General features: G+C 50.3%; 1 protein-coding gene across 2 annotated transcripts in view; it reads right to left on the bottom strand.

The window, feature by feature from the left end:
* LOC142452623 (solute carrier family 22 member 1-like) overlaps positions 1-27,311 on the bottom strand; it is a 31,193-nt gene extending 3,882 nt beyond the window's left edge. The window contains exons 1-9 of one of the 2 annotated variants that reach the window (XM_075553866.1): positions 26,901-27,311; positions 21,597-21,700; positions 19,773-19,927; positions 16,139-16,307; positions 14,590-14,707; positions 13,471-13,577; positions 10,892-11,106; positions 5,551-5,659; positions 498-610 (exon numbers count right to left, since the gene is read on the bottom strand). In XM_075553866.1, the coding sequence (XP_075409981.1) occupies positions 498-610; positions 5,551-5,659; positions 10,892-11,106; positions 13,471-13,577; positions 14,590-14,707; positions 16,139-16,307; positions 19,773-19,927; positions 21,597-21,700; positions 26,901-27,311 (1,501 nt within the window). The remainder of the gene's footprint in view (positions 1-497; positions 611-5,550; positions 5,660-10,891; positions 11,107-13,470; positions 13,578-14,589; positions 14,708-16,138; positions 16,308-19,772; positions 19,928-21,596; positions 21,701-26,900) is intronic. The other variant, XM_075553868.1, reaches the window with a different exon arrangement.

The following is a 27,311-nucleotide window of genomic DNA, read 5'->3' on the forward strand; positions in this document are numbered from 1 at the left end:
ACACTGTCAGCCCTCCTGCAGCATCTGAACCATGAGCCAGGCGAGTCTGGAAGGTCCTAAGTGTGAGTTGGGGGGAGGGGGGGAAGGAGTAAGGAGTCCTTCCTCCTTCTCAGATACAACTTTATCTCCAGGAAAGCAGATACTGTACTCCTATTTCCATCTGTTCTCAATTGTCAGGAACTATAAAGCAGACGGCAGGGTGATAATTTAACATCCTCAAGCCTGGAGCAATTGCTTGTTAAAATGTACAAGAATTGGGAGGCAAGTTCACAAGAAAGCCAGAAGGTCCCCGGGATTCTGTCCTGTGCAACATAAACCTTTGGTCCGCCTCCGAGGAGAGTGTCTCATTTTCCCACAAGCCAGAGTGACTCATGGGACAGCTGAAGAACAAGCACCATCTTGCTTCCGGAAAGCTTGCTACTGTATTTATTCATTCTGTGCCAGGCAGAATGCCTGGCTAGAAAGAAGGCATAATAAATTTCCCCGTGGAATCTCACCAAACAACATGAGAGGCAAGTCTTGCCAAACCTCAGTCAGCCGGAAGACAAGGAAGGGGGTGATGATTCCACCCACATCACACAGGGAAGAGCACACCATCACTCCAAGGTTCCTGAGAAAAGATGGGGAACAACAAAATGTTCAAGTGTCAACCTGACCCTAGAGCAGCGGTTCTCCACCTGCCTCATGCCGTGACCCATTCATACAGTTCCTCCTGTGGTGGTGACCCCACCACCACCGCCAACCATAAAATGATTTTCGTTGCTACTTCATCACTGTAATTTTGCTACTGTTATGAATCTGGTGACCCCTGTGAAAGGGTCATTCAACCCCCCAAAGGGGTCGCGGCTCACAGGTTGAGAACCACTGCTCTAGAGCATTACTAGGTTCAGAATGAACACTGGTGTGAGCCAGCCCACTGTCTGTGCAACTGAAGGAGAGTTTGCCTTTGCAAAATGAAGCACTCAAAATATCTAGCTCTCAAGCACTTCATTCCTGAAGACTTGCCACAAGGTTGGCAAACATCACAGAAAAAAAAAATCCCTGTAGTCTCAATTTTACCCCACTCCTGATCCCAATATCACCCGTAGGTCATAGGAGAGCACGACATTTGAGGGAGACTGGGTCTAAGGGGACCTGGGCTCATCTCAACCCTGGGACTCTGGGAGTGTGGTCAGGCCAGAAGGATGCCCTTGACTATTCTGCACCTGAGACTGATTATCCACTTTAGCGCCTCAACAGCCACCAGGTGACCACAAGGGAAGGCACACGGGGAAGGAAGGTGGACTAAAGAGAAAGACGACCGTCATAGGAGTGTAGTGGTTAAGCTGGGATGGTGCATCATGAAGGCTTCCTTGTGGAGCAATTTCGGCTGCCTGGTAGCCAACCAACCCATGCCATTGAGACATCCTTCCAGACACAGAAGAACTGCTTCCTTGAGTTTCTAGGCTAAAAATTCATAGAAGCAGACTGCCTCATCTTTCTCCTGCAGAGGAGCTGGCGAATTCAAGCCACCAACCTTTCGGTTAGCCTCCCAGCGTGTAACTTACTGCACCACCAGAGCTCCTTACAGGGTTGTTGTTGATGTTGTTGTTGTTGTTGTTGTTGTTAGTGGCCATCAGACTCAGTCAGTTCCCACCCAGCGACCTGAGTGTGCACAACAGAATGGAACACCACCTGCTCCTCCAGTTGTCCTCACAGTTGCTCCTTTGTTTGAGCCACTGTGTCCAACCATCACGTTGAGAAGCTTCCCCTCTCTTCACAACACCTCTCCTTTACCAAGCAGGATGGCCTTCTCCAGGGACCGCTATCTCCTGACCACATGTTCGAAGCGTGTGCGACCAAGTCTCACTGTCCTTGTGTGTAAGGAGCACTTGGGCTGCACTTCCTCGCAGGCAGACGTGTTTGTTATCTCTGGCAGTCCAAGGCACTTTCAGTATTCTTCACCACGCCACACTTCACATGCATCGATTCTTCTTCGGCCTTCCTTATTCAACATCCAACTTTCCCATGCAGATGAAGCGATTGGAAATCCCGTGACGTGGGTCAGGTGCACCTTAACCTCAAAGCACATCCTTGCTTTTCAACACCGAAGAACGTCCCGGCAGCACGTTTCCTTAATGCAGTGGGGCATTGGCTCTCTTGACTGCTGCTTCCATGAACACTGATTGTGGAGCCAAGCAAGATGAAATCTTCAACAACTTCGAGTTTTTCTCTGTTTATTACGACGTTACCTATGGATCCTATTGTGAGGATTTTGTTTTCTTGGTTTTTTTAATCATTTTATTGGGGGCTCGTACAATGCTTATCACAAATCCATCCATTGTGTCAAGCACATTTGTGCATTTGTTGCCCTCATCATTCTCAAAAACATTTGCTTTCAGCTTGAGCCCTTGGCATCAGCTCCTCACTTTTCCCCTCCCTCCCCGCTCCCCCTCCCTCGTGAGCCCTTGATAATGTATAAAGTATTATTATTTTGTCATATCTTACACTGTCTGATGTCTCCCTTTCACCCACTTCTCTGTTGTCCGTCCCCCGGGGAGGAGGATATATGTAGAGTTTTGTTTTCTCTAAGGGAAGCCAACTTAGAATGCATCTTTCCAAGAAGACTGAGTTTCTGCTTCTGGGACTGTGTGGGCCAGTGCTGCTCATGAAGGTTCTCGTGGTGTGGAGTGGGGAGTTGGGCAAGGCTGGTCATTGACATTCTGATGGAGGGCTTCTTTCCCGGGGCTGAAAGCTCCGATCTCTGTCTGAATGAAAATTCTCCCGGAGAGGGGGTGTGATGTTGGCTCTGTGCACAATTCTTTCTTCTGTCTTATTTTAAGTTACACGGGGCTGTTTCCTCAGAGGAGGTTTGGAGAAGTGACCGGAAGTTGTCCTTTAGGGGGCTCGGTTCTCACTGAGGGCTAAGGAGGAGTAGAGCGAGGAGACAAAGAAAGCCGGAGGGCAACGGAGTCCAGGGACCATCCACTTGAAACGAAATAGTCTGTGCTCTGAAACCAGCTCTGCCTGACAGGGATCGAGCCACCCAGCTTTCTTTTCATTCATTGTATCATGAAGTGTTATTTTTCATTCATTTCTTTGTTTATCTGTTTGTGATATCATCTCCCAACTTTCTACTTTTAAACTGCCTCTGTCTCTATGGTTAAAATTAGTTGCTTATACACTTTCAGCCAATCTGGCAATCCCTGCCTATTACCTGAGCATTTAGATCATTGAGATTTCTTGTGTTCAGAAATGGTTGTGTTTAAAATCGTTTTTCATGGACTCTTTTCTTCTTATTCTGACTTCTTACAGAGTATTTCTAATGATTCCATTTTATCTTCTTTGAAAGATTAATAGTAATAACTCTGTTTGCTTTTGCTTCAAGCTTTACAGTGCGTATCTGGGCTGCACCAGGACTGCTTCAACTCCTGACAGTCTAGCTTCAAATGTTACCACTTCTTCTACAGTGCATGAGCCTTACAGTCATATGCTTTCGTTTCTTTTCCCTGTGCACTTGTATCACGCATATCACTTTCACATATGTTATTAATCTCACAACACATTGTCGTTGTTGCTCCACTTCAGGGATTGACAAACTACAGTGTACAGAGGAAATTCAACCTGCAGCCTGTTTTGCTATATCCTCTGAGTTAATATTTTTCCCTTTGCTTTTTTAAAGGGCTGCATAAAATGAACAAAGAATAGGCAGCAAAAAAAAGCATACCCGACTCACAGACTCTAAAATATTTGTTATTTGGCCCCTACAAGAAAATCTTGTACATTCCTGTTTTAAGAAGTTCACTATCTTTGTAAGTTTAAAATCAGAAGGAAGAAGGTATTGCTGTTTTCCCATTTCTAGTGTGTGGTGTGCGCGTGTGCGTGTGCATGTGCGTGTTCCAACATCCCCATCTCTTATCACCTGAGTTCTGCTTTTCAGACCCTAACATTTTCTCCAGGACAGCGGTGCTGGGGATGAGTTATTGTAACTTCTTTGTTTTTTCATTTTTGAACACCATTTTTCCTGAGTAAAGAATTCTAGAATGACTGAGTCTTTGTTTTTTTTAATACATTAAAGATGCAGCTTTTATTTTAGCTTGCCTTGTTTCCAATTTTTAAAAAATTAAAAGAAAACTACTATCATTTTTACCTTTGTTTCCATTTGTAATGCGTTTCTTCTCTGACCGCTTTTACAATTTTCTTTTTATCGTTGGCTTTAGAGAAATTTCACTGTCATGTGGCTTTCTTTCTTTCTTTCTTGATGTGTGTGTAAGAAAAGAGTAGAATACACTAAAAAAATCTTTGTTCTGTAAATTTGTCATTTTCATCAAACGGAAAATTTGCCCATTAGTATTTTTTATTTTATTGACCTCCAGTATTTTGCCCATCTCCCCAGCACCAGTTAGTTCTATGCTCCTTGGTGACCTTTAATGTCATGTATGGGAATGATCTGACTCCTCACAGCTCACTGGTTCTCTGCGTGTTTCATTTGGGAGAGTATCTCTATCGCCATCTTCAAATTCACAATATTTTCTTCTTTGACATTCAATCTACCATCAACCCCATCTGGTGTATTTTTTATCTATGACATTTTAATTTTCAACTCTATGAATTCAATTTGGGTCTTTAAAAAATGTTTCATGTCTTTATTTAACATGTTCAATTTTTTGCTTGAAGTTCTTAAAAGCACCGGATAGAGTTGTAATATGTCCTTCAAGGTCCTTGTCTATTAATTCTATCATCAGTGTCATTTCTGGGCCATTTCAGACTGGTTTGGGATTCTCCTCCATGTGTCTTCTCTGTGCCTGCCCCTTTGCATGCCTGGTAATTTTTGATTGGTTGCCAGAATTGTGAATTTCCCCTTCTTTGGTGCTGTACATTTTTAGGCTTCTGTAAATCATCTTGAGCTTTGTTTTGAGAACAGAGCTAAATGACTTGGGAATGGTTCTATCCCTTTGGGTCTCACTCATATCAGATCGGACATTCCCTCTTCCTTTCCGTTAAAATCTTGATTGGAGCATTTCTTTATCGTCACATTTATGACATTTACACTCTGTATCCGTGATCACATTGATTTTAATCTCTAATTTGGCGTTCTCATCAATCATAGACTTCCTTTTTCCAGATCAGTATAGGTTTAGCAGAAAAAGTGTGCAGAAAGGACAGAGTTCCTGTATCACCCTCTCGCTTTGTACTCAGTTTCTCCTCATATTGATGCCTGACAACGCATGCTCCATTTGTCACAAGCGATGAGCCCTGTTTCAGTTCATTCTGTGATGCATAAGGTCCCCACGGCGGAAACCAACGCAAGAGCAACTAACAATGAGAACAGTTGACATTAGGGATCACGCTTGGCGTGGTACCAGGCTACGGTCCTATGGGTTTTGATAGATGCATAATGGCATCTGTCTACCGTGAGAGGATCATACAGATTAGCTCCACTCCCTTTCACACACTTTCACATCATAATGTTGATGGGTCAAGTTGATCACTCCTGGGATCTTATTGAGGAAATTCGGCCAGAGTGACAGGCAGCTATTTGAATGGCTACCGTGCTGTTCATGCACTCACCTGACAAATGTCGGGTACAGCTCGGCATTCACTAGGCAGACCATCTGAAACACGATGGTGATTCCCATCCGGCCAATGCAGGCGACCGCGATGTTCAGCCAGTGCAGCTCTACAGAGGGGACACAAACAGGGTGTGGGAGGAGTGTCACAACTCACCAAGTTAGGACAAGAAACCACATTGAATGGGGTTTAGACTTTCAGAACTAGAAGGGTCCAAAAGTTAGTTGTATCTAAATGGTTCCTTTCAGGACAAGAGAACAGAGTTCCAGAGCAGTCCCAGGACTTGATAACGGCCCACTGGGGGAAGTGCTCTTGTACAGAGGAAAGGAGGTGCTTCTTTGGGATCTCGGTTCTGCCCCCTGCCAGGTGTGTGAACTTGGACACGTCGGGTACTTCTTTGTGTCTTGGTTTCCTCATCTGTAAGATGGAAATCAGTTTACTCCGTTTATGGATTGCTCTGGGATTTAGCGCTAAAGTATGCTCAGATGTCCTCGGCGATGTTCCATAAATGTTGGCTTTAAAATCATGATACGATATGATGATGATGATGATGATGATGATGATGTTGATGATGATGATAGGCACTAGCAGCACTCATGCACACAGTAGGTACACTAAATGTAGTTCCTTTAGAAGAGTCCGGGCAGTGTGTGGGTTACAAGGTGGGCCGCTAACTGCAAGGTCAGCAGTTTAAAACCACCAGTCCCTCTCAGGGAGACAGATTGAGGCTGTCTGTCCTTGCAACGATTTACAGCCTCAGAAACCCCCAGAGGCAGCTCGAGGCAACCCTGTGGGGTTGCTGTGAGTCTGAATTGACTGAGTGTCAGTGAGTTTGGTTTTATTTCATTTCGCGTTATTTCATGTTGAGCAGTAGTTCTAGAGAGTAGACCACATGTGCCCGTGTTCTAATTATCAATCTAGTGTAGTACATTTCCCAACACATCGTAACAAAACGCAAGCTCTCCTCAGAGATACTGTCAGCTAAGCCTCACCCTCACTGCCATTGCGCTGAGTTCCGGTCTAGACCGCCGTCTTCAAGTGAGTCTCGATCGCAGTGCGGTGAGTCACACAATTCTTTGACTTCTCCGTGTATGTAAAAATTGAGTGTCCACTAAAGCCATCTATTCAGTGTACAGTGACATCATGGAGAAGTTTGGTCACCAGAATGACCAGAAGGTGACACAGAGGCACAAAGTGAGCAGAGGCTGTCCGAGACATGGCACTGGGAGACTTGCCTGGTAGTGGGTTGCCAATGTGTACCAATCTTCCGTTTGTTTTAAAAAGCAAAGAAACATCATGTTTGTAAAGCACAATGAAGCAAAGTGCAATGAAACAAGGTACTCTGTCACCTGGGGAGGGGACAGCACCCAAGGAGACTGTGCTGGAGTTCCGCCAAAGATGGGGGGAGCAAGCCCCGAGACTCAATGGTGTTACTGAAAAAAAGTAAAAAAAAAAAAAAAGCCCATCCATTGGGTGTTACCCAGGATTCCAACATCCTGCCGATCTGAAATAGAGCCTTGGGGAAGAAAATGGGTGTATCTCCTTGGGAGATGTAGTCGGATCCTAATCTGATACCTATGAATATCTTGCTGTTTGGAAATGGCTTCATTTTTTGACACTGATTAGATCCTACCAGAGCAAGGCAGGTTCTAAATCTAATCACATCTGAGTTGTGAAATGGGCCCATCAGGCACAGAGGCCTTGGAGCCCTCTGAGCTAACGGAAGGAAGGAACTGGCACCGCCAAGACCCTGACCCGTCCTCTTAGGCTACAGAACTGTGGGGAAATGAATTTCCACTCTTCAAAGCCACACATTTTTAGTGCTTCTCTTCCAGTCACACTGGGAAACGTCTCTCACTCACTGCCATCAAGTCAATGCTGACTCACAGCGACTCCCTGTGGCTTTCCAAGACTGTAACTGCTTATGGAGGTAGAAAGCCCAGTCTTTCTCATAGAGAGCTGCTGGTGGTTTTGATCTGCCAACCATGTGGATCACAGCCCGATGTGTAACCGTGGGAAAAATCTAGTTGAAACCCACTGCACCTTTTTCTTGTCTACATTGTCCTTTCCCCACAAAAGATGTGGGAAGAAACTTAAACTTGCCTTCTCCAGCCCATTGAATCTCCACCCTTAATGTTCTGGATCGGACTGTGTCCCTTACGTAATGCCAACTTGAATTGCTAACATCCTCACCCCTACACTTGTGAGTGTGGTCTTCTTTGAGGAGATCAGGTGTTATCCAAATTAAACTCACTTCCATCGAGTCAAATCTGACTCACCGTGACCCTGTAGGGCACAGTAGGACTGCCTCTGTGGGTTTCTGAGACTGTAGCTCTTCACAGTAGAAAGGTTCATCTTTCCCCCTCCCAGAGACTGGTGGTTTCAAACTGCTAACCTGGTGGTCAGCAAACCAACTCATAACCACTGCACCACCAGGGCTCCTGTTATCGGTTAAGTTAACCACGTGGGTGTTTAAAGTCAGGTGGGTCCTAATTCCAATCCCTTCAGAGCGGTGAGAGGGGAGAGCAAACCTAGAAAGAGTCACGCACACAGAGACGATAGCCCGTGAGGGTCTGTCTGGAGGGATGGAGAGTCACGGAGCATCAGCAGCCACTAGAAAGCAAGAGCAGGACGTGAAACAAGTCCCCCTCACAGCCCTCAAAAGGAACAGACCCAGTCAATACCCTGGTATGGAACGTCTAGCCTACAGAACTATGGGCCAATACGTTTCTGCTCCATAAAACCACCCACACAGTGGTCTCTGCTATGGCAGCCCTAGGAAATCTAGACACTGGCCTATACAGCGTGGGTCTTGTGAAGACAGATTTCACGGAGCATTTCCCACAATGCATTGCCCAAAGTCTGCCAGAATGACTCATTAAAGCAACAAGTGCAAAGCACAAGCAATAAAAACCAAGAAATAGCAAATCCACCTCAGTATTTATTTAACAACATTTCCAAAAGCAACGAATGTGAAAGGCAAGTTTATGTCCTCAAATTAAAGCTGACTGAAAATAATTTGCTTTGATTTACCTTAGGTTGTGAGAATGATAAATTATAGACTAAAGTACACACCCACTGTCCACTGCCATCGAGTCTGTTCTGACTCTTAGCAACCCTACAGGACCGGATACAAAATGTTCCATAGAGTTTGCAAGATGGAAAATCTTTATGGGAGCAGGAAGCCACATCTTTCTCCCAAGGATCACAGTTGGACTTGAACCATTTGTACTGTGTGCTTAGCAACCTAATTCCCTGTGCCTCTCGCATCCTCGAGCCTCCTTACATATCCACCCACGCAGCCAATATTGAAAAGACTATCTATCCAGACATTCTGGATCCATGAGGGCTAAGCACATTCCTGAAATTATTAGCCGGAATTAATCTTTGGAATGTAAACCAAAAATGTGCCCTGAAATCCTCTTAAAGCCAAACAATAGATTAGCTTGACTAGTAATGAATGTCTTCTCTTCCCAGATCTACCTTCATGGGACCCGGGTGACAGCAGCAACTTAGGATATTCGACAGGAGCCACGGGGGATAGTGAGTTTATATTCATGGGGAGTCACAGCTCCGAAAAGGAGAGTGTGGGTGTGGCTCAGCTTGAAGAATGCCACCAAAGCCACTGAGTTGTACATGGAGAGACTGTTTCATGGGTGTGTATTTTGCTGGGTAAATGCTCAAAGATGCTGAAAATAAAGAAGATGAATTATGTTTCCATTTTAGAAAGACGAGTACAATCAAGTGCTGTTGAGGATGTGGATCACTTCGAACTCTCAGCCACACTGATGGCGGGGACGCAACTTGGGAGACTGCTGGGTTGTGACCACCTAAGCTAAATATCTGCCTGCCCACGCACTCAGAGAATATGCACTTATTACATGTGGACCGAGATGTGGACCCAAAGACTATGCCTTCCCTCCCCTATTTTTGTGTGTCCCTGCTGCCTTTGATTCTTATAAACTTCTCAAGAATAGCTATGCATTTTACAGAGTAGCTAGCTAGATATACTGATGATTGAGCCCAGATAGCAGGGGAAGTCCATCTGAATGTTGGAATATAAAAAAATAACTAGAGAAAAGTATGAAAGTGGCAACGAAACACAGAGTTAAAAGGCAAGTATCCAACAAAGGAAACATTCCTCACACATATGGCAGTTAGCATCCTTAATATAAAATGGACGCATACAAATAAGATAATTGGGGGGGTGCTAAGATTCCAATTTTAAAGTTAGGAAATAGCAAGGGAGACATTTCTAAGGGAGAGAGAAGTGAGATAGGCAGAAAATAGAGCTGTGTCCAGCAGACATGCAGGAGAACTTTGCCACTTTAATCCCAAGAGATGCTAGAAACAAAGATCAAAGCCAGCCAACAGTAGAATGGGTCAGCAGTGTTCTATTCCCATCATGAAATGCTACACAGTCATGAAAGAGTGTGGACCACACTCCCATGCAGTGCAGGTGGTAAAGTGGAGGGGCAGCGAGAAAGAGGAAGATCCTTAAGGATCCTCAATGGGCTCAGGCATAGGAACCATTGTGAGGATGTCGCAGGACTGGGTAGGGTTTTGTTCCGCTGTGCATAGCGTTGCTATGGGTCAGAAGGAACTCCATGGCACCTGACGACGACACTCTGATGTAATGACGTGAATGAATCTCACAGATGTGCGGATGAGTGGATGATGTCGGCGGGGGTGGGTGGGTGAGAGGGATGAAGAAGCCTATTTAGAACGGTTCCATTCATTTACAGGAGGCGCAAGGACAGTCAAAGGTGTCCTGAGAAAGGGGAGAGCTCTGGTTATTCTGGCTGAGCAGCAGCTATTGACTGGGAAGACGCTTGAGGGAAACTCCTGGCGTGTCGGGATGTCCTCTGTCTTTGTCTGGGTCATGGTACCTAAGAGGATGTTGCTGCTGTTGCTGCTGACAGATTGATTCTGACGCGCGCTAACCCCATGTGTGCAGAATAGAACTGCTTCCAGGGTTCACAAGGCTGTGACCTTTCAGAGCCGACTGCCCGGCCTGTCTTCCAACGTGCCTCTGGGTAGGATCGAACCACGAACCTTGTGGGTAGAAGTCAAACCCTTATACAAGGGGACTTCAAGAAGTTTATGGAAATGAGAAATCATGGACTTTTTCCATAAACTGTATGAAGCCCAGTCATAGATGCGAAAATTCACTGTGTCGTGTACACTTCTGTGGTCATTGTACATATGTTATACCTTGACTTAAATCTTAAGTAATCACTTAAATACTCTAGGTTCTTGGTCCAGAGGTTTACCCAAAGCATTCGAACACTGTTCCCCAAATCCCATTACCTGGAAGATCATAAGGTGTGGGCAAACTCACCATGGGAGAGAAAAATCATGGTGAAGCAGGCTGCCCCTGCCATCAGATTTGACACCGCCAGCGGGTAGCGGCGGCCGATGCGGTCAATAGTAAGGATGATGAAGAAGGACGCGGGGAACTCAACCAGGGCAGAGTAAAGGAAGTCCAGGTAGAGGTTCCCCCCGGAGGCACCCATGTGCATGATGAGGCCCTGGTAAATCACAGAGCTGGTGAACCTGCGCAGGAAGAGAATGCACATGGATCAGGAGGCGCCAAGAACTGCTGGTGGCCGGGAAGAAGACCACACCCTGGGGAGAGGGAGACACAGTGAGGTCAGTGAGCAGGCTCAATCTTTATGGCTACGTGGCTGTGCGTAAACTATCCAGCCTCCCTGTGCCTTGATATATGTAAGCTTACGTCTCATGGAAATAATAGGAGGACCCACCACGTCCGTTCTTCTTCACATAAGCCAGCTTCTCTGAGGCCTTGCTCAGCACACAGAATGGTGAGAGGGAAAAGAAAGTGGCATCAGGATCGGAGGAAGGCTCGGTAACAACCTGCGATCTGCAGCCGACAGCGCTGCTTGCTGAAAGGGAGCAGGGCTGGAAGCCCTTGCTGATGAAGATCAGGATCGCGGCCTTCAGTGTGAATTGTGACTCAAGTAAAGAAGCTAGATCTACAACTGGACCAAGAGGTCCCATCGTGATACACGGAGGAAGAGCTGAAGTTGTCCAGGATTTTGTCTCGCTTGGATCCACAGTCAGTGCTCATGGAAGCAGCAAATCTGCTGAACACGAGCTCTTTCGAGTGCTGAAAAGCAACGATGTAACTTCTGAGGAGTAAGGTGTGCCTGACCTAAGCCGTGGTCTTCTCAATGGCCTCATAGGCATGTGAAAGTCGGACACTGAGTAAGGAGGACCAAAGAAAAGCGAATGCACTTTCGTGGTGCTCGAGAGGAACATTGAAAGCCCCGTGGAGGGTCAAAAGGACCAACAGCTCTGTCTTGGAAGAAGTATGGCTAGAATGCTCCTTCTAAGCCAGGATGGGGAGACCTTGTCTCACGTGCCTGGTAAAGCGGAGCGGCAGCGAGACCAAGGAAGACCCTCAATGAGATGAGCTGGCATAGTGGCTGCCACCTGCTGCCCCAGGACTCCCAGGAAAGGAGAGGAAGGGGTTCTTTCTCTCTGCAGTGGGGAAGCTGTGGGGGTCTTGATGGCAGCCCACCGTGGGGGCTGGGGCCCGCTGTCAAAGGCATTGCTGTGTAGAGACACCCACAGAGGAGAGGGGGTACGCAACGAGGGGAGGGCAGGGCAGGGCAGGGCGAGCCTGGTGCACTACGGAGGGAGGGAGGGACAGTCTGGAAAATTGTGGTTATATATTCAACCCTCAGCAAATATTTATTGAGTATCTATGTACTGTGCGCCTGCCCGGTGGTACAAACGCTTTGTTCCAGTCAAAGTCTTGCACAGAAGTATAAACAGACTGGAGAGGGAGGCCCAGGGCCCAGGGGCTCCACCCGAGGTGTGCAGGGGGCGATTGTAAAGTTGGCTGGAGATTTTAGAGGCTGGTGGCTATCAGAAGGGCTGACCATTCTCACCACTAGACGGAAATTGGCAGTAACCCACGCCCAGGGCTCACCGCCCCAGAGGCACAGGCTCCTGGGAGCTGCGACGTTCTTGCAAGGGTGGGCAGGTGGGTCCACGTGCCCCTTTGGGAATGTTCTAGTCAATAGTCAGCAAAAGCACCAGGACTCTCAGGTAGGGGGCTATAAGGTGTTCATCTGCATGACAAGGCTCCGTATCCTGAAGGACTCAGAGGGGCCTCCGCCTGGCCTGTTCGCTCTTCTCCCTGTGAACCTCTCACACGTCTAACAACCCCCACCCCCACCCCTCGTACTGAAACAAGCGCTTCCCCCATGCTTCCATCCTCCAGGGAGAAGTCAGAATGTCGTTTTCAGGTGAGCTCTGGAGCCCTGCATGTGGTAGTGGTTACGGATTAGTCATTCGAAAACCACCAGCAGCTCCTCTTGAGACAGAGCAGGCTTTCCACGCCTGGGAAGATTGGGTCAGTCCTCCTCTGTCCGAGAGAGTCTCTAAGCAGGGAGTTTGGAGTTGGACTCTGGTGGGCTTCTGGCCGCAGTTTTGTCAGTTCAAAACCACCAGCTGCTCCAAGAGAGAAAGAGGAGGCTTTCTGCTCCGATCAAGAGCTCCAGTCTCGGGAACCTGTGGTGAGTCAGGATGGACTGGTTGGCAAGGAGGGAGTGGACGCTGGATGGACTGCGGGGCAGCTCGGAACAGCCACTCCGGGGCTTAGGGAAGCAGCGGCCCCGGCTCTGTCCTGAGCAGCTGTTGGAAGCTCAGCACACTTAACCCCCCCCCCCCCGCCCCAGCCCTGTCCCCACGGCTCCTGCTGAGCGCGTGGACCCTTTTCACCACCAATCTGCTTAGCTCTCTCTCTGAGAGCCCGCCGGGCAGCACCTCTGGTGTGTGTGTGTGTGTGTGTGTGTGTGTGTGTGTGTGTGTGTGTGTGTGTGTGTGTAAGAGAGAGAGAGAGTAGGACAAGTGGGGACTGCCACGGGTGGGGACTGCCGGGGTACTCACCACAGGTACAGCAAGATGAAGGTATGCTTCCTCAGGTGTGGCGTGCGGAACAGGTCGGTGAAGGAAGGGCTCAGCTTGCCCGTGACGTCCTCTTGAAGGGAGAACATCTGAAGACAGGGAGCCGATCAGCCCCACGGAGCCCAGGAGCCACGGAGCCTAGCACAGCCACCCAGGAGCTGTGGACCAACACCTACCTGGAGGCTGCCGAGTGTGTGTGTGTGTGTAAGATTGTGTGTGTGTGTCATAGGAGGACTGTGTGTGTGTGTGTGTCAGAGGAGGACTGTGTGTGTGTGTGTCAGAGGAGGACTGTGTGTGTGTGTGTGTGTGTGTCAGAGGAGGACTGTGTGTGTGTGTGTCAGAGGAGGACTGTGTGTGTGTGTCAGAGGAGGACTGTGTGTGTGTGTGTCAGAGGAGGACTCTGTATATGTGTGTCAGAGGAGGACTGTGTGTATGTGTCAGAGGAGGACTCTGTGTGTGTGTGTCAGAGGAGGACTGTGTGTGTGTCAGAGGAGGACTGTGTGTGTGTGTCAGAGGAGGGTTGTGTGTGAGTGTGTCAGAGAAGGACTGTGTGTGTGTGTGTGTCAGAGGAGGACTGTGTGTGTGTCAGAGGAGGACTGTGTGTGTGTGTGTGTGTCAGAGGAGGACTGTGTGTGTGTGTCAGAGGAGGACTGTGTGTGTGTGTGTCAGAGGAGGACTCAGTGTGTGTGTGTGTCAGAGGAGGACTGTGTGTGTGTGTCAGAGGAGGACTGTGTGTGTGTGTCAGAGGAGGACTGTGTGTGTGTGTCAGAGGAGGACTGTGTGTGTCAGAGGAGGACTGTGTGTGTGTGTGTGTGTGTGTGTGTGTGTGTGTGTGTGTGTGTGAGAGAGAGAGAGAGAGAGAGAGCATGGGCGTGTATGTCAGAGGAGGGCTGGGCCCCGCGGGGTTTGCGCCCCCCTCGGGTGGAAGTAGATTGCCAGGCCTCTCTTGGAGGTCACCGTGTGGAGCAGCAACCTTTCAGCGTTGGAGTTCGAGCGTTCACCTTTTGCACGGCCCAGGGAGCCCTGTGGACTCCTCAACCCCAAGGAACACCCGGGGGTGGGTAGGGAGGTCCCTTTCAGCCAGGGCTCGCCCAGCATCACCTTGAAGTCAGCCGGCGGGGGCGGCCTCCTGTTCTTCTGGGCAATGTGCGCCATGATCCTGGCTGCCTGCTGGTTCCTCTTCTGCGAGAGCAGCCACCGCGGAGACTCAGGCACACACCTGCGGGCACCGTTGTGGCGTGACATGATTCCTGGGTCAGGCCCGGTTTGGGGGAAACACAGGAGAGGGAGCCCCACTTCCTCTCGGGGATAGCAGCGGGGACAAGTTCCTCCTAGAAGCCAGCAGCCCCTCCTGCCACTGGGGACATGCCCTCCTGCAGCATGTGCCCCCCTGTCACTCCCACTCTGCTTCTCTGTTCGGGGAAGGTGGTCTCCTCTTGATCCCCCGGCCAGCTCTCAACTCCTTGGGAAGCAGAGCAAGATGGCTTCTGCTTCCTTTAGCACCAGGTTGAGACCTGGCTGCAGACTGAGGGGCTTCTGAATAGTCACGGGGGGCTCCTGCCAGCCCAGACTCTCAAGTCCCCAAGAATCTGGGGGAAGCAGGCTCCTCCTGACTCAGGGTCTCCACTCCCTGAGCCCAGAGCCCCAGCAGGCACCTGTGGGCTCTCCACACCCCCACAGACAGCCTGGCTGGGACAGGCCGCTCATGCCCTTTGCCCTGCCCAAGGCAGCCACTGATAGGACTGCCCTGCCAGGTAGTTTGGCTCTGTAACTATTTGCATGCATGTTTTGTGGCTGACCAGCCCTTCCTTCCTTCGTTCATTCATTCATTCATTCAAAAGAGCAGTTGGGCAGAGCTGTGAGAGGCATGTTGGGGCCTAGTGAGCAATTAAGCTGCTTCTATAAACAGAAAGGAGGGGAGTGGGGACAGGAAGAGGGGGAGGAGGAGGAAAGGGAGGAAAGGCTAGAAGGGTGGGCAGGGGGAGATGGGCAGGGAGGGCTGAGAAGTCAACAGGCAGAGAGGTCTGGCTTGGTGCCAGGGGGACCCTGGGGTCTGCAGATGCTAACCATCATCATTAAATGACCGTTGGTTGACACTCCCCCATCGTCCGAGCTTCCCATAGATTATCCCCAAGACTCCCCCCCGGAAGCCCCCGAGTCACATGCAGGAGGTGGAGCCTGCTGTATTACTGGGCCTTCTCCTGGTCTTGCCTGACTTGCCTGGCCCCCATGCCTTTATGCCGGGGACAGGTGTGTGCAGGGGCTCTGTCTGAGGAGCCCCCCCACCCCCAAGGGCCACAGCCATGGTGAGCCATTACCATGGATTCTGACACGGGGAAGCCCTATGTGGATCAGAGCAACTCTGCTTCCAGGGCTCTCCGTGGCTGAGTTTCCAAGAGGAGATTGGCAGGCCTCTCTTCTGCGGCACCTCTGGTAGCAACTGAGCACGCCAACTACTGCACACACACTAACCGCCCCCCCCAGGGGGCAGGGACGCCAGACCCCCACCCCTGTGTTGGAAGCACCCACCAGAGGCGAGGGAGAGGGTGGCCTCCCCACAGTCTCAGAGTCCAGCTGATTGTGTCTGTTAGAGGAAGCAAGGAAGCCATGGGGACCGCCCTCTGGGCAGAGAGTGGCTCCCCCAACTCACCAGTAGTAGAAGGCGAAGAGGAAGGTGGGTAGGGAGACGGCCAGCTGGAGCCACCGCCAGTTAGGCAGGGCATAGGCGATGCCCACCAGCAGCACAAGGCCCACCGCGAAGATCATCTGATACAAGATGGCCACCATCTTCCTGTAATCCGGGCCCACAAACTCGGTGACTGTGAGGGAAACATGGTCATTACAGGAGCCGTCCGGGAGGGCAGGGAAGCTACGCATCTCCAATCCCTTCCACTCCTCTCCCTCATCTTCCTCCTCCCTACTTCACCTTTTCCTCAAGTGGAGGGTGGTTTTGAACCCTGGACCTTGCTATTAGCAGCTCAGAGCCTAATCCTCAGTGCCACCAGGGCTCCTCATGATACTTACCCACTCACTCAGACATCTCTCTTCCTCTCTAGCTGTCGCACAGCGTGAAGGTAGAAAGGACGCTTTGTCAATCTCCATGTCCCCAGTACCCCAGCCCCATGTCCCTGGCAACACTTACTGGGAGGTTATTTGTGTTGGGCACTGTTCTAAGAGTTTACCTCGAGCCCGCATGCCTCAGTCTGTTTGTCCTGCTTTGCCAGCTTGTGCGTGACCGGGATGCCGGAAGCTATGCCAGCGGTGTGTCAGAAGACAGCAGGCTCACCCCTGGTGACCAGATTGCAGCCGAGCTTCCAGACAAACGCACGGACAACAAAGAAGCACACTGCCGTGTTTAAAGAGTCAGCAGATCGCTTTGGGGACGAAGGTACACCTGACCCAAGCCATGGTATTTTCAGTCCCCTCACACGCATGTAAGAGTTAGCCATGAAATAAGGAAGAACAGCAGCATTTGAGGGATGGGGCTAGTCACGAGTATGGAAAGTGCCATGCACGGCTAGAAGGACAGACAAACCCGTCTCGAAGGAAGGGCAGCCAGAATACCCAGTAGAAGGCAAGGACGGCGAGACTTCGTCTCACGGTCTTTGGACCAGTCCCTGGGAAGACCCACCATTCTTGGTAAAGTCGAGGAGCCAAGACAAAGAATGACCTTCACAAGATGGCTGCAACCGTGAGGAGGGTGCGGACCGGGCAGGGTTTCGCCCAGTGGCACCCAGGGTCGCTGCGAGGCAGAATCCACTGGCCAGCTCCTCCCAGCAGCCCATGAGGAAGGTGCCCTTGGCATTCCCACTTTCAGGAAACAAAGGCACAGAGAGATTGTGAACACGGCCCTCGGTCACACACCTGGTCAGCGCTGGCGTGAGTGTGGATTGGACCCCTCAGACTCATTTTTTACCAACTACATATTCACGACCATCCTGCACTGGCTTTTGAACGACATGCATGGCATGCAGGTGAGACTGTAACATGGCCGCTTCGCCCTAGAGAACTGGCTCCCAGTCTGCCAGGGGCCTAGTTTTCAGAGATGACAAGACTTGGCTGCTTCTTTCCTCTTCTCCGGGAACGGACAAAGGTGTGACTGACCGCCCTGCTGTCTGACGTACTCAGGAAAGAAGAGGGGACTCTATCTTACTCTCCTCCACGATAAGTCATTTTCCTGTTCCTGTTCTGACTCTGTTGGAAAGTCCTGGCTCTTGGCAGGGGCCAGTGAGTCGTTTCCCACCCATGGCAGGCGGCCCTCTACAGCACCGGAGGACACACTGCCCGGCCCGGTGCCCGCTCACAGTCATTCCTGTCCGTCAGCCCATTGCTGTAGCTAGATGTCCATCCGTCTCCTTCACTGCCCCGCTACTGACCAAGCATGATGTCCTTCTCCAGCCACTGGTCTCTGCTGACAATGTGTCCAACGTGTGTGAGCTTGGTACGGACGCACCTCAGGCCTCTGTAGGAAGGACTTTCTGTGTAGGATTATTCACGCTGCCTGGCACCCAGGTGGTCTTCTTCTGTTGTTAACGTCCCATTGCATTGGCAGAGCACATCAGTTTCCCCTTTAACACTCCGTGCACACCTCCTTCTGGGGGTCTTTGATTGCCAGCCACCCACCCCCACCCCCACTCCTCCCACCTCCTCCCAGCTCTGATTTCCACGCATCCTGTGTGCTCTCCCTTCCTGCCCTCTGAACTTTGTCTTTGGGCCAAGGCTGCTCTTTTGATCTGCTGTGGTTGCTGGTTGCAATGTGCCCTTCTTCTTCCTGCCATCTCGCCTCCCCTCCCCTCCCTTCCCCCTCCCCTCCCTCTTTATCTTTCCCTAAAGCAGTGGGCTTTGGTGGTGTTCTTTGGAGAAGCAGCCAGTCTTTGATATTCAAACGTTCAACTGCATCCACCCCCTTCCTTCTCCCACTGCACCCCTGTCCCCATCACCATAAATCCAGCAGCCTCTGATCTTGCTCCCCAAAGGGGTTAGCAGATAGGGAAACCTAGATCTAGAAGCATCCCTCAGATGTTAAATAAAAAAACACCAGGGCGGAGTGGGGGGAAAGGTTGGTGGGACTGTGCTATCTGAGGGGCCCGGCTCAGGGTCGGCCACATCTTTCAGGCTTGACCTCAGGAAATTCCAAGGCTGTGTGTGCAGGCTCCACGGGGGCAGCGGGCCTCCCTGACCAGCCTTGGTGCTTGGCCAGTGGCCAGAGTGCTGCTGCACTGGAGGCTGACAAACCACGGGCTCTTAGGGCCTTCCTGAGCTTATGGGGAACTTCAGGAGTCCCCCCTCACCCCTACCCCATTCTCAGCAGCCCCCCACTCCTGGCCCTCCTCTCTCTCCCTCTGCCTGGGCCCTGGCTTCATCAAAGTAGCAAGACACTGCAGTATGGGGGAACCTGTGAGTCAATCCCCAATCGCCACAGCTACTTGTGTCTGTCTTGCCCCATCTCCAGGAGCTGTCGAATGAGACAGTGACATGTCTCTGCCATGTCATGGTCTCGGGGTCAGCTTCCTACCTGTACACTTGCTGTCAGAATGTGATTTTCACTCGGACCCCCTGTCTTCCCCGTGTTGTTGGTGCTATACCTTTTGCTTTGTTTTTCTGTAACAGCTCATGTCCTTGGCCGCTGTGGCTGTGGACAGACATCAAGTCAGCCATTCCTGTGTCCACGCCAGCAACGTGGATAGCAGGCTGGAGCTGTGACCATGCTCACACTCCTGTTTCACTCCACCCTCCCCAACAAACACGAGCCCAGGGCTCTCCAAGGTTCCCAGCTAATCTCTCCAGCTGCCACTGTCCTTCTGACCCCAGATCAATCGTTCTTCAAGGGGCACCAGGCTGGAGGCAGACAATTCTTCACCGCTGCAGCTAAATGTTGCCGTGGTCTTAAGAAGATATCAGGGAGTGTTTCAACGAGCTCGCAGGCCAGTAGTTTCCAGGGTTTATCCAAGCTCTGTGCTTCCAGGAAGTCCAGGAGTCATGAGAGCCCTGCCTGCTTTTGTGCAGGTTTCTTCTACAGAGCCCTGATCCAAATGCCCCGTCTTCGTATTGGCACCTTGTCTGTATTGGCACCTTGTCTTCATCGGCTCCTCTAACACCTGGCCACTCGACGTCGTTGCTGACACCGTCCTCTGCCCATGGCACAATGCAACATGCACCTGGGGTTTCTCGCAAGACCCTGTAAGCACCTCTTCCTCCATCCCTGTCTGACTCCACCCCCACCCCTACATCCCAACCCCGTGGCCCCAGGGAAGCCAGCAGCATCCCAGCCCGTCAGTACTCACTGAGGATGTAGCCAGCTGTCCAGCTGCCTTTGCTGACCAGCCCCTGCAGAAAGCGGAAGAACAGCATGGAGGCGTAGCTGGGGGAAAAGGCCATGAGGACGCCCGAGATGGTGTTGATGAGGGTGGTCCCCAGGAGACAGACTTTGCGGCCAAACCTTTAGAGTCAAGGGTACAAGGTTTTGAGGAAGGGTGGCCGGAATTCAGACCTGCCCAGTGGAACACAAGGACCATGGCAGGGTGGCACCGCCCCACCTCTTCCTTGAGGGACAATGCGTGCTTATCAGGAAGTCACTGCCTCTGCGGGGCCCAGTCCCATCTGCTCCCCACAAATTATAGATCTCTGTAGCTATAATTTTGTGGGAAATTCCATTTTTCCATAAACTTTTTGTAGGCCCCACATACACACGTGCGCACACACATACACACACACATGCATTAGAAAAACACACCCCAAGTTCACTGCCATCGAGTCAATGCTGAGTCAATACAACCCTGTAAGACAGGGCAGAGCTGTCTCCAGGGGTTTCAACCACTGTTACTCTTTTTTTCCCAACAGTTTTATTGACCTGTAATTCGTGCATCGTACAAGTCAATAGTTCAATCACAGCAAGAAGAGCTGTGCTGTCATCATCTAGTTACTTCTAGAACATTTTCTTCATCTTCCTCATCGTTATTAGCTCCCCATTCTGCCCCAACCTCTCCTGCCACCCCCCCCCCAAGGAACCATTAGCCCGGTCAATGTCCCCATAGATACGCCTACCCTGAATTTCAGGTACAGACATTTGAAAACAGACAGACCAAAAAAATAAAACAAACCAGATCAACAAAGTAAAACCGATGAAAAAACTCCCATCAAAAAGAAAACATAAAATATTAAAAAATAGAGCAACTGTGAATGGCTCATAAGGGAGATCGAGTGATCGGGTACTAATTTAATTTAATTTAACTGCATCGGCAACAATCCACTTTACAATACATTCCGCATGTCAACAAGGCTGTTCACACCAAACCCTCAAGTCTCCCCAGAGCTTCCTTCAGAACTCAGCTCCTCTGTGCGGCCTCCTCCTTTCCCACGGTCCCATCCACAGGTTGGTGCCCACTCCTCCAAACTCCTGCCCTCTCCCCACCTCCTCCCAGCAGATTCACTAGCAGCACGTGGAATCCCTTCTTCTCCCACTGTTTCCCTCAAGAACTCCTGGCGTCTTCTTTTGACCCATTTTAAAGTCGGTTCCGTTTTTTAAAGTGCAAAGTGAAGGGGAAATCCGTGTGGGTTGCGCCTCTGGCGGATTCCTCTGACCACAGGCCAGGCGTGGGAAGAGCCCGGCCATCCCGCAGAGTGCTCTGGGAAGTGGACGATGACAGGTGTGGTGAGGTTACCATTGAACACATGATCATTTGACCTTTCTTTTGACCTATTTTAAATTTGTCCTAGCTTGTACTGTTTTCTGCTCTCTTTGCATGGAAGGGTTTCCTCTGTCGTACTCTATTATTGTTGTCAGTGTGTATTTGTTTTGTGTGAGTTTTGGGGGGAGAGGGGGTAATGTTTTTCTGTGTACGAAATCCAGGATAAGGAAATCTACAGAGATGGTAATTGCATGAATGGTTTCTTATTGGGGTGTGCTGGGGGAGAAATGGGGAACTGCTTACAGTGAGGGCAAGAAAGAAGGAGCTGTTCTGAAACTGATTGCGGCGAGGGTGGCAAAACTCTTCTTAACATGATGGAAGGATTGACTTGTGTGATGCGTGAGTCACATGCCAGTAAAATGGCTTTCAAAAGACCTGGCAGCACGGAGGAGGTGTCTCGTTGAATTGGCACTGACATACCTGTCTGCAATGTAGCCAACTCCCAGGGAGCCGAGGAAGAAGCCCACGTTCACGCAGGACTGAAACAGGTCCACCTTCCAGGAATCGCCACACACCAGGTTAAACTGAGGGACGGACCCAAAACAAAGCCGTTGGTCAAGTCAGACGACATCTTTACAGGTCTTCTCCCACAAAGCAAATGTGTGCCACAAATCTTGGTGTCTCCCCCCCCCCCCGATGCTGCACGGAGGGTAAAGTGCTCAGTCATTATCACCGTATGGCTGGTAATTTTGGAAGACTCTGACCGTCACCAATCTGTTATGAACGAGAATGGATGGCCCGCCTCCCACAAAGCCATCAAATCACTGTCGTACAAAGAAATACCAACATCCCCATCATGGAGTCGATTTGGACTCAGAGTGACACTACCTAGGGGTTCTGCCTGGTGGCACGGTGGTTATGCGTTGGGATACTAACCCGTGAGGTCGGCAGTTCAAAACCACCAGCTGCTCCACAGGAGAAAGATGAGGCTTTCTACTCCCTTAAAGAATTGCGGTCCCAGAAACCCACGGGAGCAGTTCTATGCTGTCCTGTAGCATCACTAGGAGACGACATCAACTCGGTGGTACAGAGTTTGGTTGGGTTGCTTCTTTGTTTTCTTACAGGGTTTCTGAGACAGTAAATTGGTACCGGAACAGGCAGCCTCATCTTCCTCCTGCAGTGGCCGGTGGGTTGGAGCCACCGACCCTGCTGTTAGCAACCCAATGCGGATCTAAAGCAATGCAGCAAGGTAACTTGTACAAGAAGAAGAAAGAAATGTGCTGAAAGGCGCATACTATCTTTTGTTTTAAAAGAATCCATTAACCCAACACGGTGGAAGCCCTCTAAGCTTGCAGCCAGGAGAAAGGGCAGGCAGGAAAGAGGAGGAAAAAGATAATTGGTTCCTGAGCATCTACCAGACAGACACTGTGATTAGACTTTTCCTGCTTCGCCAAATTCCCTCAGCAATCTGTGAATTATTAGCTGTCCCCTCTGTCAGGATGAAGCAACACTGGATCTGAGGAGTTAATTAGTGAGATCAGGCAATTATGAGAATGCCGAAGCAGGAATGAAATCTGGAAGTTCTCAACTCCGTGAGCAGCTCCGCTCCCCCGTCTCTGGACATGCCCAAAGTCGGTGTCATGTTAAAATAGCTTGGGAGGGGGTAAAGACCCCAGTGCCGATACCACAGCCCCAGACCTAGAAATTCAGCATGTTTGGGAGCCAGGCAGAGATTGATTTCAAAACTCTGCAGCTTTATGCCAACACTCACTCCTGTTTGAGAAGCACCACAGGGCGCTGTGAGGCCCTGCTGTGAAAAATTCACAATCCTCTCTGGGTGTTTTGGTTTTAACCTTAACAAACTTAAAATGAGTTTATTGTTTTGTTGTTGTTTTTAAATCATTTTATTGGGGGCTTGTACAACTCTTGTCACAATCCATACATCCATCCACTGTGTCAAGCACATTTGTACATTTGCTGCCATCAACATTCTCAAAACATTTGCTTTCTACTTGAGCCCTTAATATCAGCTCCTCATTTTTCCCCTTCCTCCCCACTCCCCCTCCCTCACGAACCCTTGATAATTTATAAATTATTATTATTTTTTCATGGCTTACACCAGTGGTTCTCAACTTTCCTAATGCCACGAACTGTTAATACAGTTCCTCACATTGAGGTGACCCCCCCATCATAAAATTATTTTTTCTGCTACTTCATAACTGTAATTTTGCTACTGTTATGAATTGGGTAACCCCTGTGAAAGGATTGTTTGACATCCAAAGGGGTCGCGGCCCACAGCTTGAGAACTGCTGTCTTACCATGTCTGATGTCTCCCTTTACCCTCTTCTCCCTTTTCTCCCCCACCTTCCCCTTCCCCTCCTGATATTTCTACTCTCATTATTGGTCGTGAGGGGTCTATCTGTCCTGATTCCCTGTGTTTCCTGTACATCTTCTGATCTAGCCATATTTGTATGGTAGAATTGGGATCGTGATATTGGTTGGGGAAAACATTAAAGAACTAGAGGAGAGTTGTATGTTTCATTGGTGCTATACTGCACCCTGATCAATTGCCAGTCAATGATCAAAATCACTTCCACTCACTGTGTGCTTTAAGTAGATCGAACGATCACAACAGCATCTCACTGCCATCGATTGAGTTGATTCTGATTCATAAATATCTCTCTCTCTCTCTCTCTCTCTCTCTCTCTCTCTCTCTCTCTCTCTCTCTCTCTCTCTCTCTCTCTCTCTCTCTCTCTCTCTCTCTCTCTCCATACATATATAAACTTCACTGGCTTTACCTCCCTGGAGAACCCAGCCTAAACAGTCACCAGGAGTCAAGGTTGACCGACAGTACCTGATTACACAAAGGGTCAGGCAATGTCCACCAAACTCCCTGTGAGTTCTGCTTCCATGGGCCAAGAGTGGAAATCCAGGTGCATGCAAGGCCAAGCAACTTTGGGAAATACTTTGTGACTCTGTGTCCCAGCTGACCTTGGTCCAGGCCTCTCGGCCTTGCTCACTGTTGGGGATGGTGGAAGACAAGCTCTGCAGTGGGGGCTGTGGCTGAGAAGAGGAGAGGAGCAGCCGGAGAGGGAAAGTCAGGGGACTTTCACATTCTCCCCCAGATGGACCCTAAAACCTTGGGCCCTGGGCCTCGGAGCCGGGGTTGAAGTTAATTTTCAAACAAGCTCACTTCCCCTCCCTTAAGCAAGTTTCAACATCCAAGGCAATGGGAGGTTAAAAATTATTTCTGCAGGAATGAATAGCTAATGTTAATTCCCTGAGAACTGTCTTGAGTTGAGCTTTGGAGACAAAAGCAGACACCACCAAGGACAGGACAGAACCTCACCACATGCCTCCATCTCCCCTGATGACCACCTCCCTTCCTGCTGGTATACAACAAATTCTAACCCCCTTCTCCACACACACACACACACACACACACAAATATACATGTTCCAAATAATATTCTACCTCTGGTTCTACTCCAATTTAGGAACGGGTCATCTTTGCTACATTGTTGTTGTTGTTGTTGTTGGGTGCCATCGAGTTAGTTCCGACCCCGTGCACAACAGAACGAAACACTGCCTGGTCCCACGCCATCCTCTCAGTCATTCTGACGCTTGAACCGACTGAGGCAGCCACTGTGTCCATCCACCTCCTTGAGACCCTTCCTCTTTTGGGCCGCCTCTCCACTTTACCAAACATGATGTCCTTCTCCTGACCGCACGTCCAAAGTATGGTAAGATGAAGTGTGACCATCGTTGCCTCTAAGGAGCACTCTGGCTTCACACTCATACGAACGCCATGTCTCACAGAAGGAAACACTGCCCGGCCTGTGGCATCCTCAGAAGAGAGAGGGTGAAAGAGTCAGCCTCTCGTCATCAAAATATCAGAAATACAGCAAAATTTGAGATTTAGTCTGTTAATGATCCAAAACATCCCAGCCTCCTCCTTTGGAGTAAAAATTCCTTATGCTTAATCTGTCGGGGTGCTCTGACTCAGGGAGGAGGCTAACAGACCTTTAAGATGAAGCTGCAGGGCGTGTGGTCTGGGAAGGACAACCTTGGAAACTTCTGTCCATGGAGATAAGCAAGGAGGCCTGAGGCTTCAGGGGCAAAGATCTAAAGACCCTGGAGAAATGCAGGTGCAGACAGTTTCCTGGGATCTTTGCAAAACCTGACCCCTTTTTGTCACATTTGTTAGAGTAGCCACTGTAGCCTGTGATCATTGCATACTCTGAAACCCGCTTCCTGCCACCACTGACCTGCCTGCTTCTTTCGCATAGTTTAAGGTGTATAACGTTTGATTTTCATTGGGTTTTTGAAGAAGTTTGCAAGTAGCAAGCCTCGCTCTTTCCTTCTGTGCCACGCTGGCAGCATTCAGAGTTTCTTGAATTCACCTGGCCTCTGTCTTTGCCTGAAAGCGTGTCGGGCATTCCCAGTCCCTCATTTGCGGCGTCACTCACAATTGTGATGTGTGGGTCCCTCGCGGCAGCTGCTGTGTCCGTGTCATGGAGGGTCTCTTCCTCTTTTTTGCTGCCCTTCTGTTTTGCCAAGAAGGATGTCTTTTTCGGGATTGAGGATGGGATCAACTCAACTCGCTGCCCTCGAGCTGATGCCGGCCCCTGGCACAGAGGACCAGGGCGCCTATGAGTTCCCAAGGTGGTAATTTTCTACAGGAGTAGAAACTCCTGTCTTTCTCCCTTGGGATGAATGGTGGCTTCACACTGCTGTCTTGATGATGAGCAGCCTCAGCTGTAACCACGACACCACCGGGACTCCCAAGGGTGGGATGCACCATCCATCCTGTCATAGCTCTGGTTTAAGGGGACTCTCCCTGGAGCGTGGCCTGTAATAACCTCTTATTTTCCAAGAGGTCACAGGAGAGCAAATCAAGGATAGATTGGTTGGAGAGCCCCACTATCACCAATCAAGAGCTCAGAATGGAGCGTATCCTTTGGGGCGGCAATGAGGAACTGCTCGACTCAAGGTGGATGTCAAGACCCATGGAGATCTCTAACCATGCTGAGGACTACAGGTGCCAGAAGGGGACAAGGAAGGGCCCGTCCTCGGAGATGATAGGGTGAAACCTTCTCCTAGAGCCAGCACCCTGACTTTGGAGCCCTGGTGGTGCTGGGATTCAACTCCAAAGCCAGGGTCAACATCACCACCCAGATGGAACTGAACCCAACGGCCATCAAGAGGATGCCCACCCCTGACAACCAGATGTGTTACAGAGTGGGACCGGAATCCCACAGGGTGTCCTTGGTTGGTGGCGGTAGTGGAAGTAAATCACCAGGCCTTCCTTCTGTGGCACAGCTGCATGGGTTTACACCGCCAACCTTTCAGTCAGCTGAGAATCAACCATTTGGTCAGCCCCGGCCGGCACCTGCAACATCACTATAGCCACCACCAATTGGACACCACCTGTCCGTTTTCACCAGAGGGAGGGCCAGATGCCATGCTGACGGAGAGGAGGCCTGGCCTAGAGGGAATTCTGGGAGCTTATGGAAGGAGAAGGGGCCCCTGGCTTCCTCCTGACCCACCTCCACCTGGCTTACATGGGTCTCTGACGCTCAGCTTCCTCCTCTAGACCCAGCGTTAAGTGGGACACTGAATAAGAGAAGCAGGCAGCATACTAAGCACACAGGGAGTGCCCAATAAACACAGCCCCCCTACCCCACCTTTTCTGATGTGAAGCCACACCCCACAGGACGGGTTGTGCGCTGTCCCCTGCCCCCAAAGCCTACAGGTTCCCCTAAGTGCCTGCCTGTGTCCTCACCTCAGTCACAATGGAGGAGCCAGGCGTGTCGTACACCCAGCCGTGCGTGCAGGGCCCCAGGGGCAGGTGGCTGCTGTTGGTGGTCAGGCCGGCCAGTGGGTCCACGCAGCCGAGGGCGCTTTGGTTCCAGTCCACCTCATACCTGCGGCACTGGCGAGTGAAGACATCGCCCTCGGCCCCCAGGCCGGGCACTGTGTAGTTCAGCTCCTCGTCCTGGCTCCAGCCACAGCGCTGGCTGAGCTCGGCCACCCCGGGGTTCTGGCAGCGGTGGTCGGGGGTGAAGCCCAGGAAGACGATGCCCACGTAGATGGGGGCGAAGGCAGCAGAGAGCAGGCATAGTGTCAGGAAGGCTTGCTTCTGGAACCAGCCGAAGCCCCCAACCTGCTCTAGAACGTCATCCACCGTGGGCAT

This window comes from Tenrec ecaudatus, chromosome 7 (genome assembly GCF_050624435.1).
Source record: "Tenrec ecaudatus isolate mTenEca1 chromosome 7, mTenEca1.hap1, whole genome shotgun sequence".
NCBI lineage: Eukaryota > Metazoa > Chordata > Mammalia > Afrosoricida > Tenrecidae > Tenrec > Tenrec ecaudatus.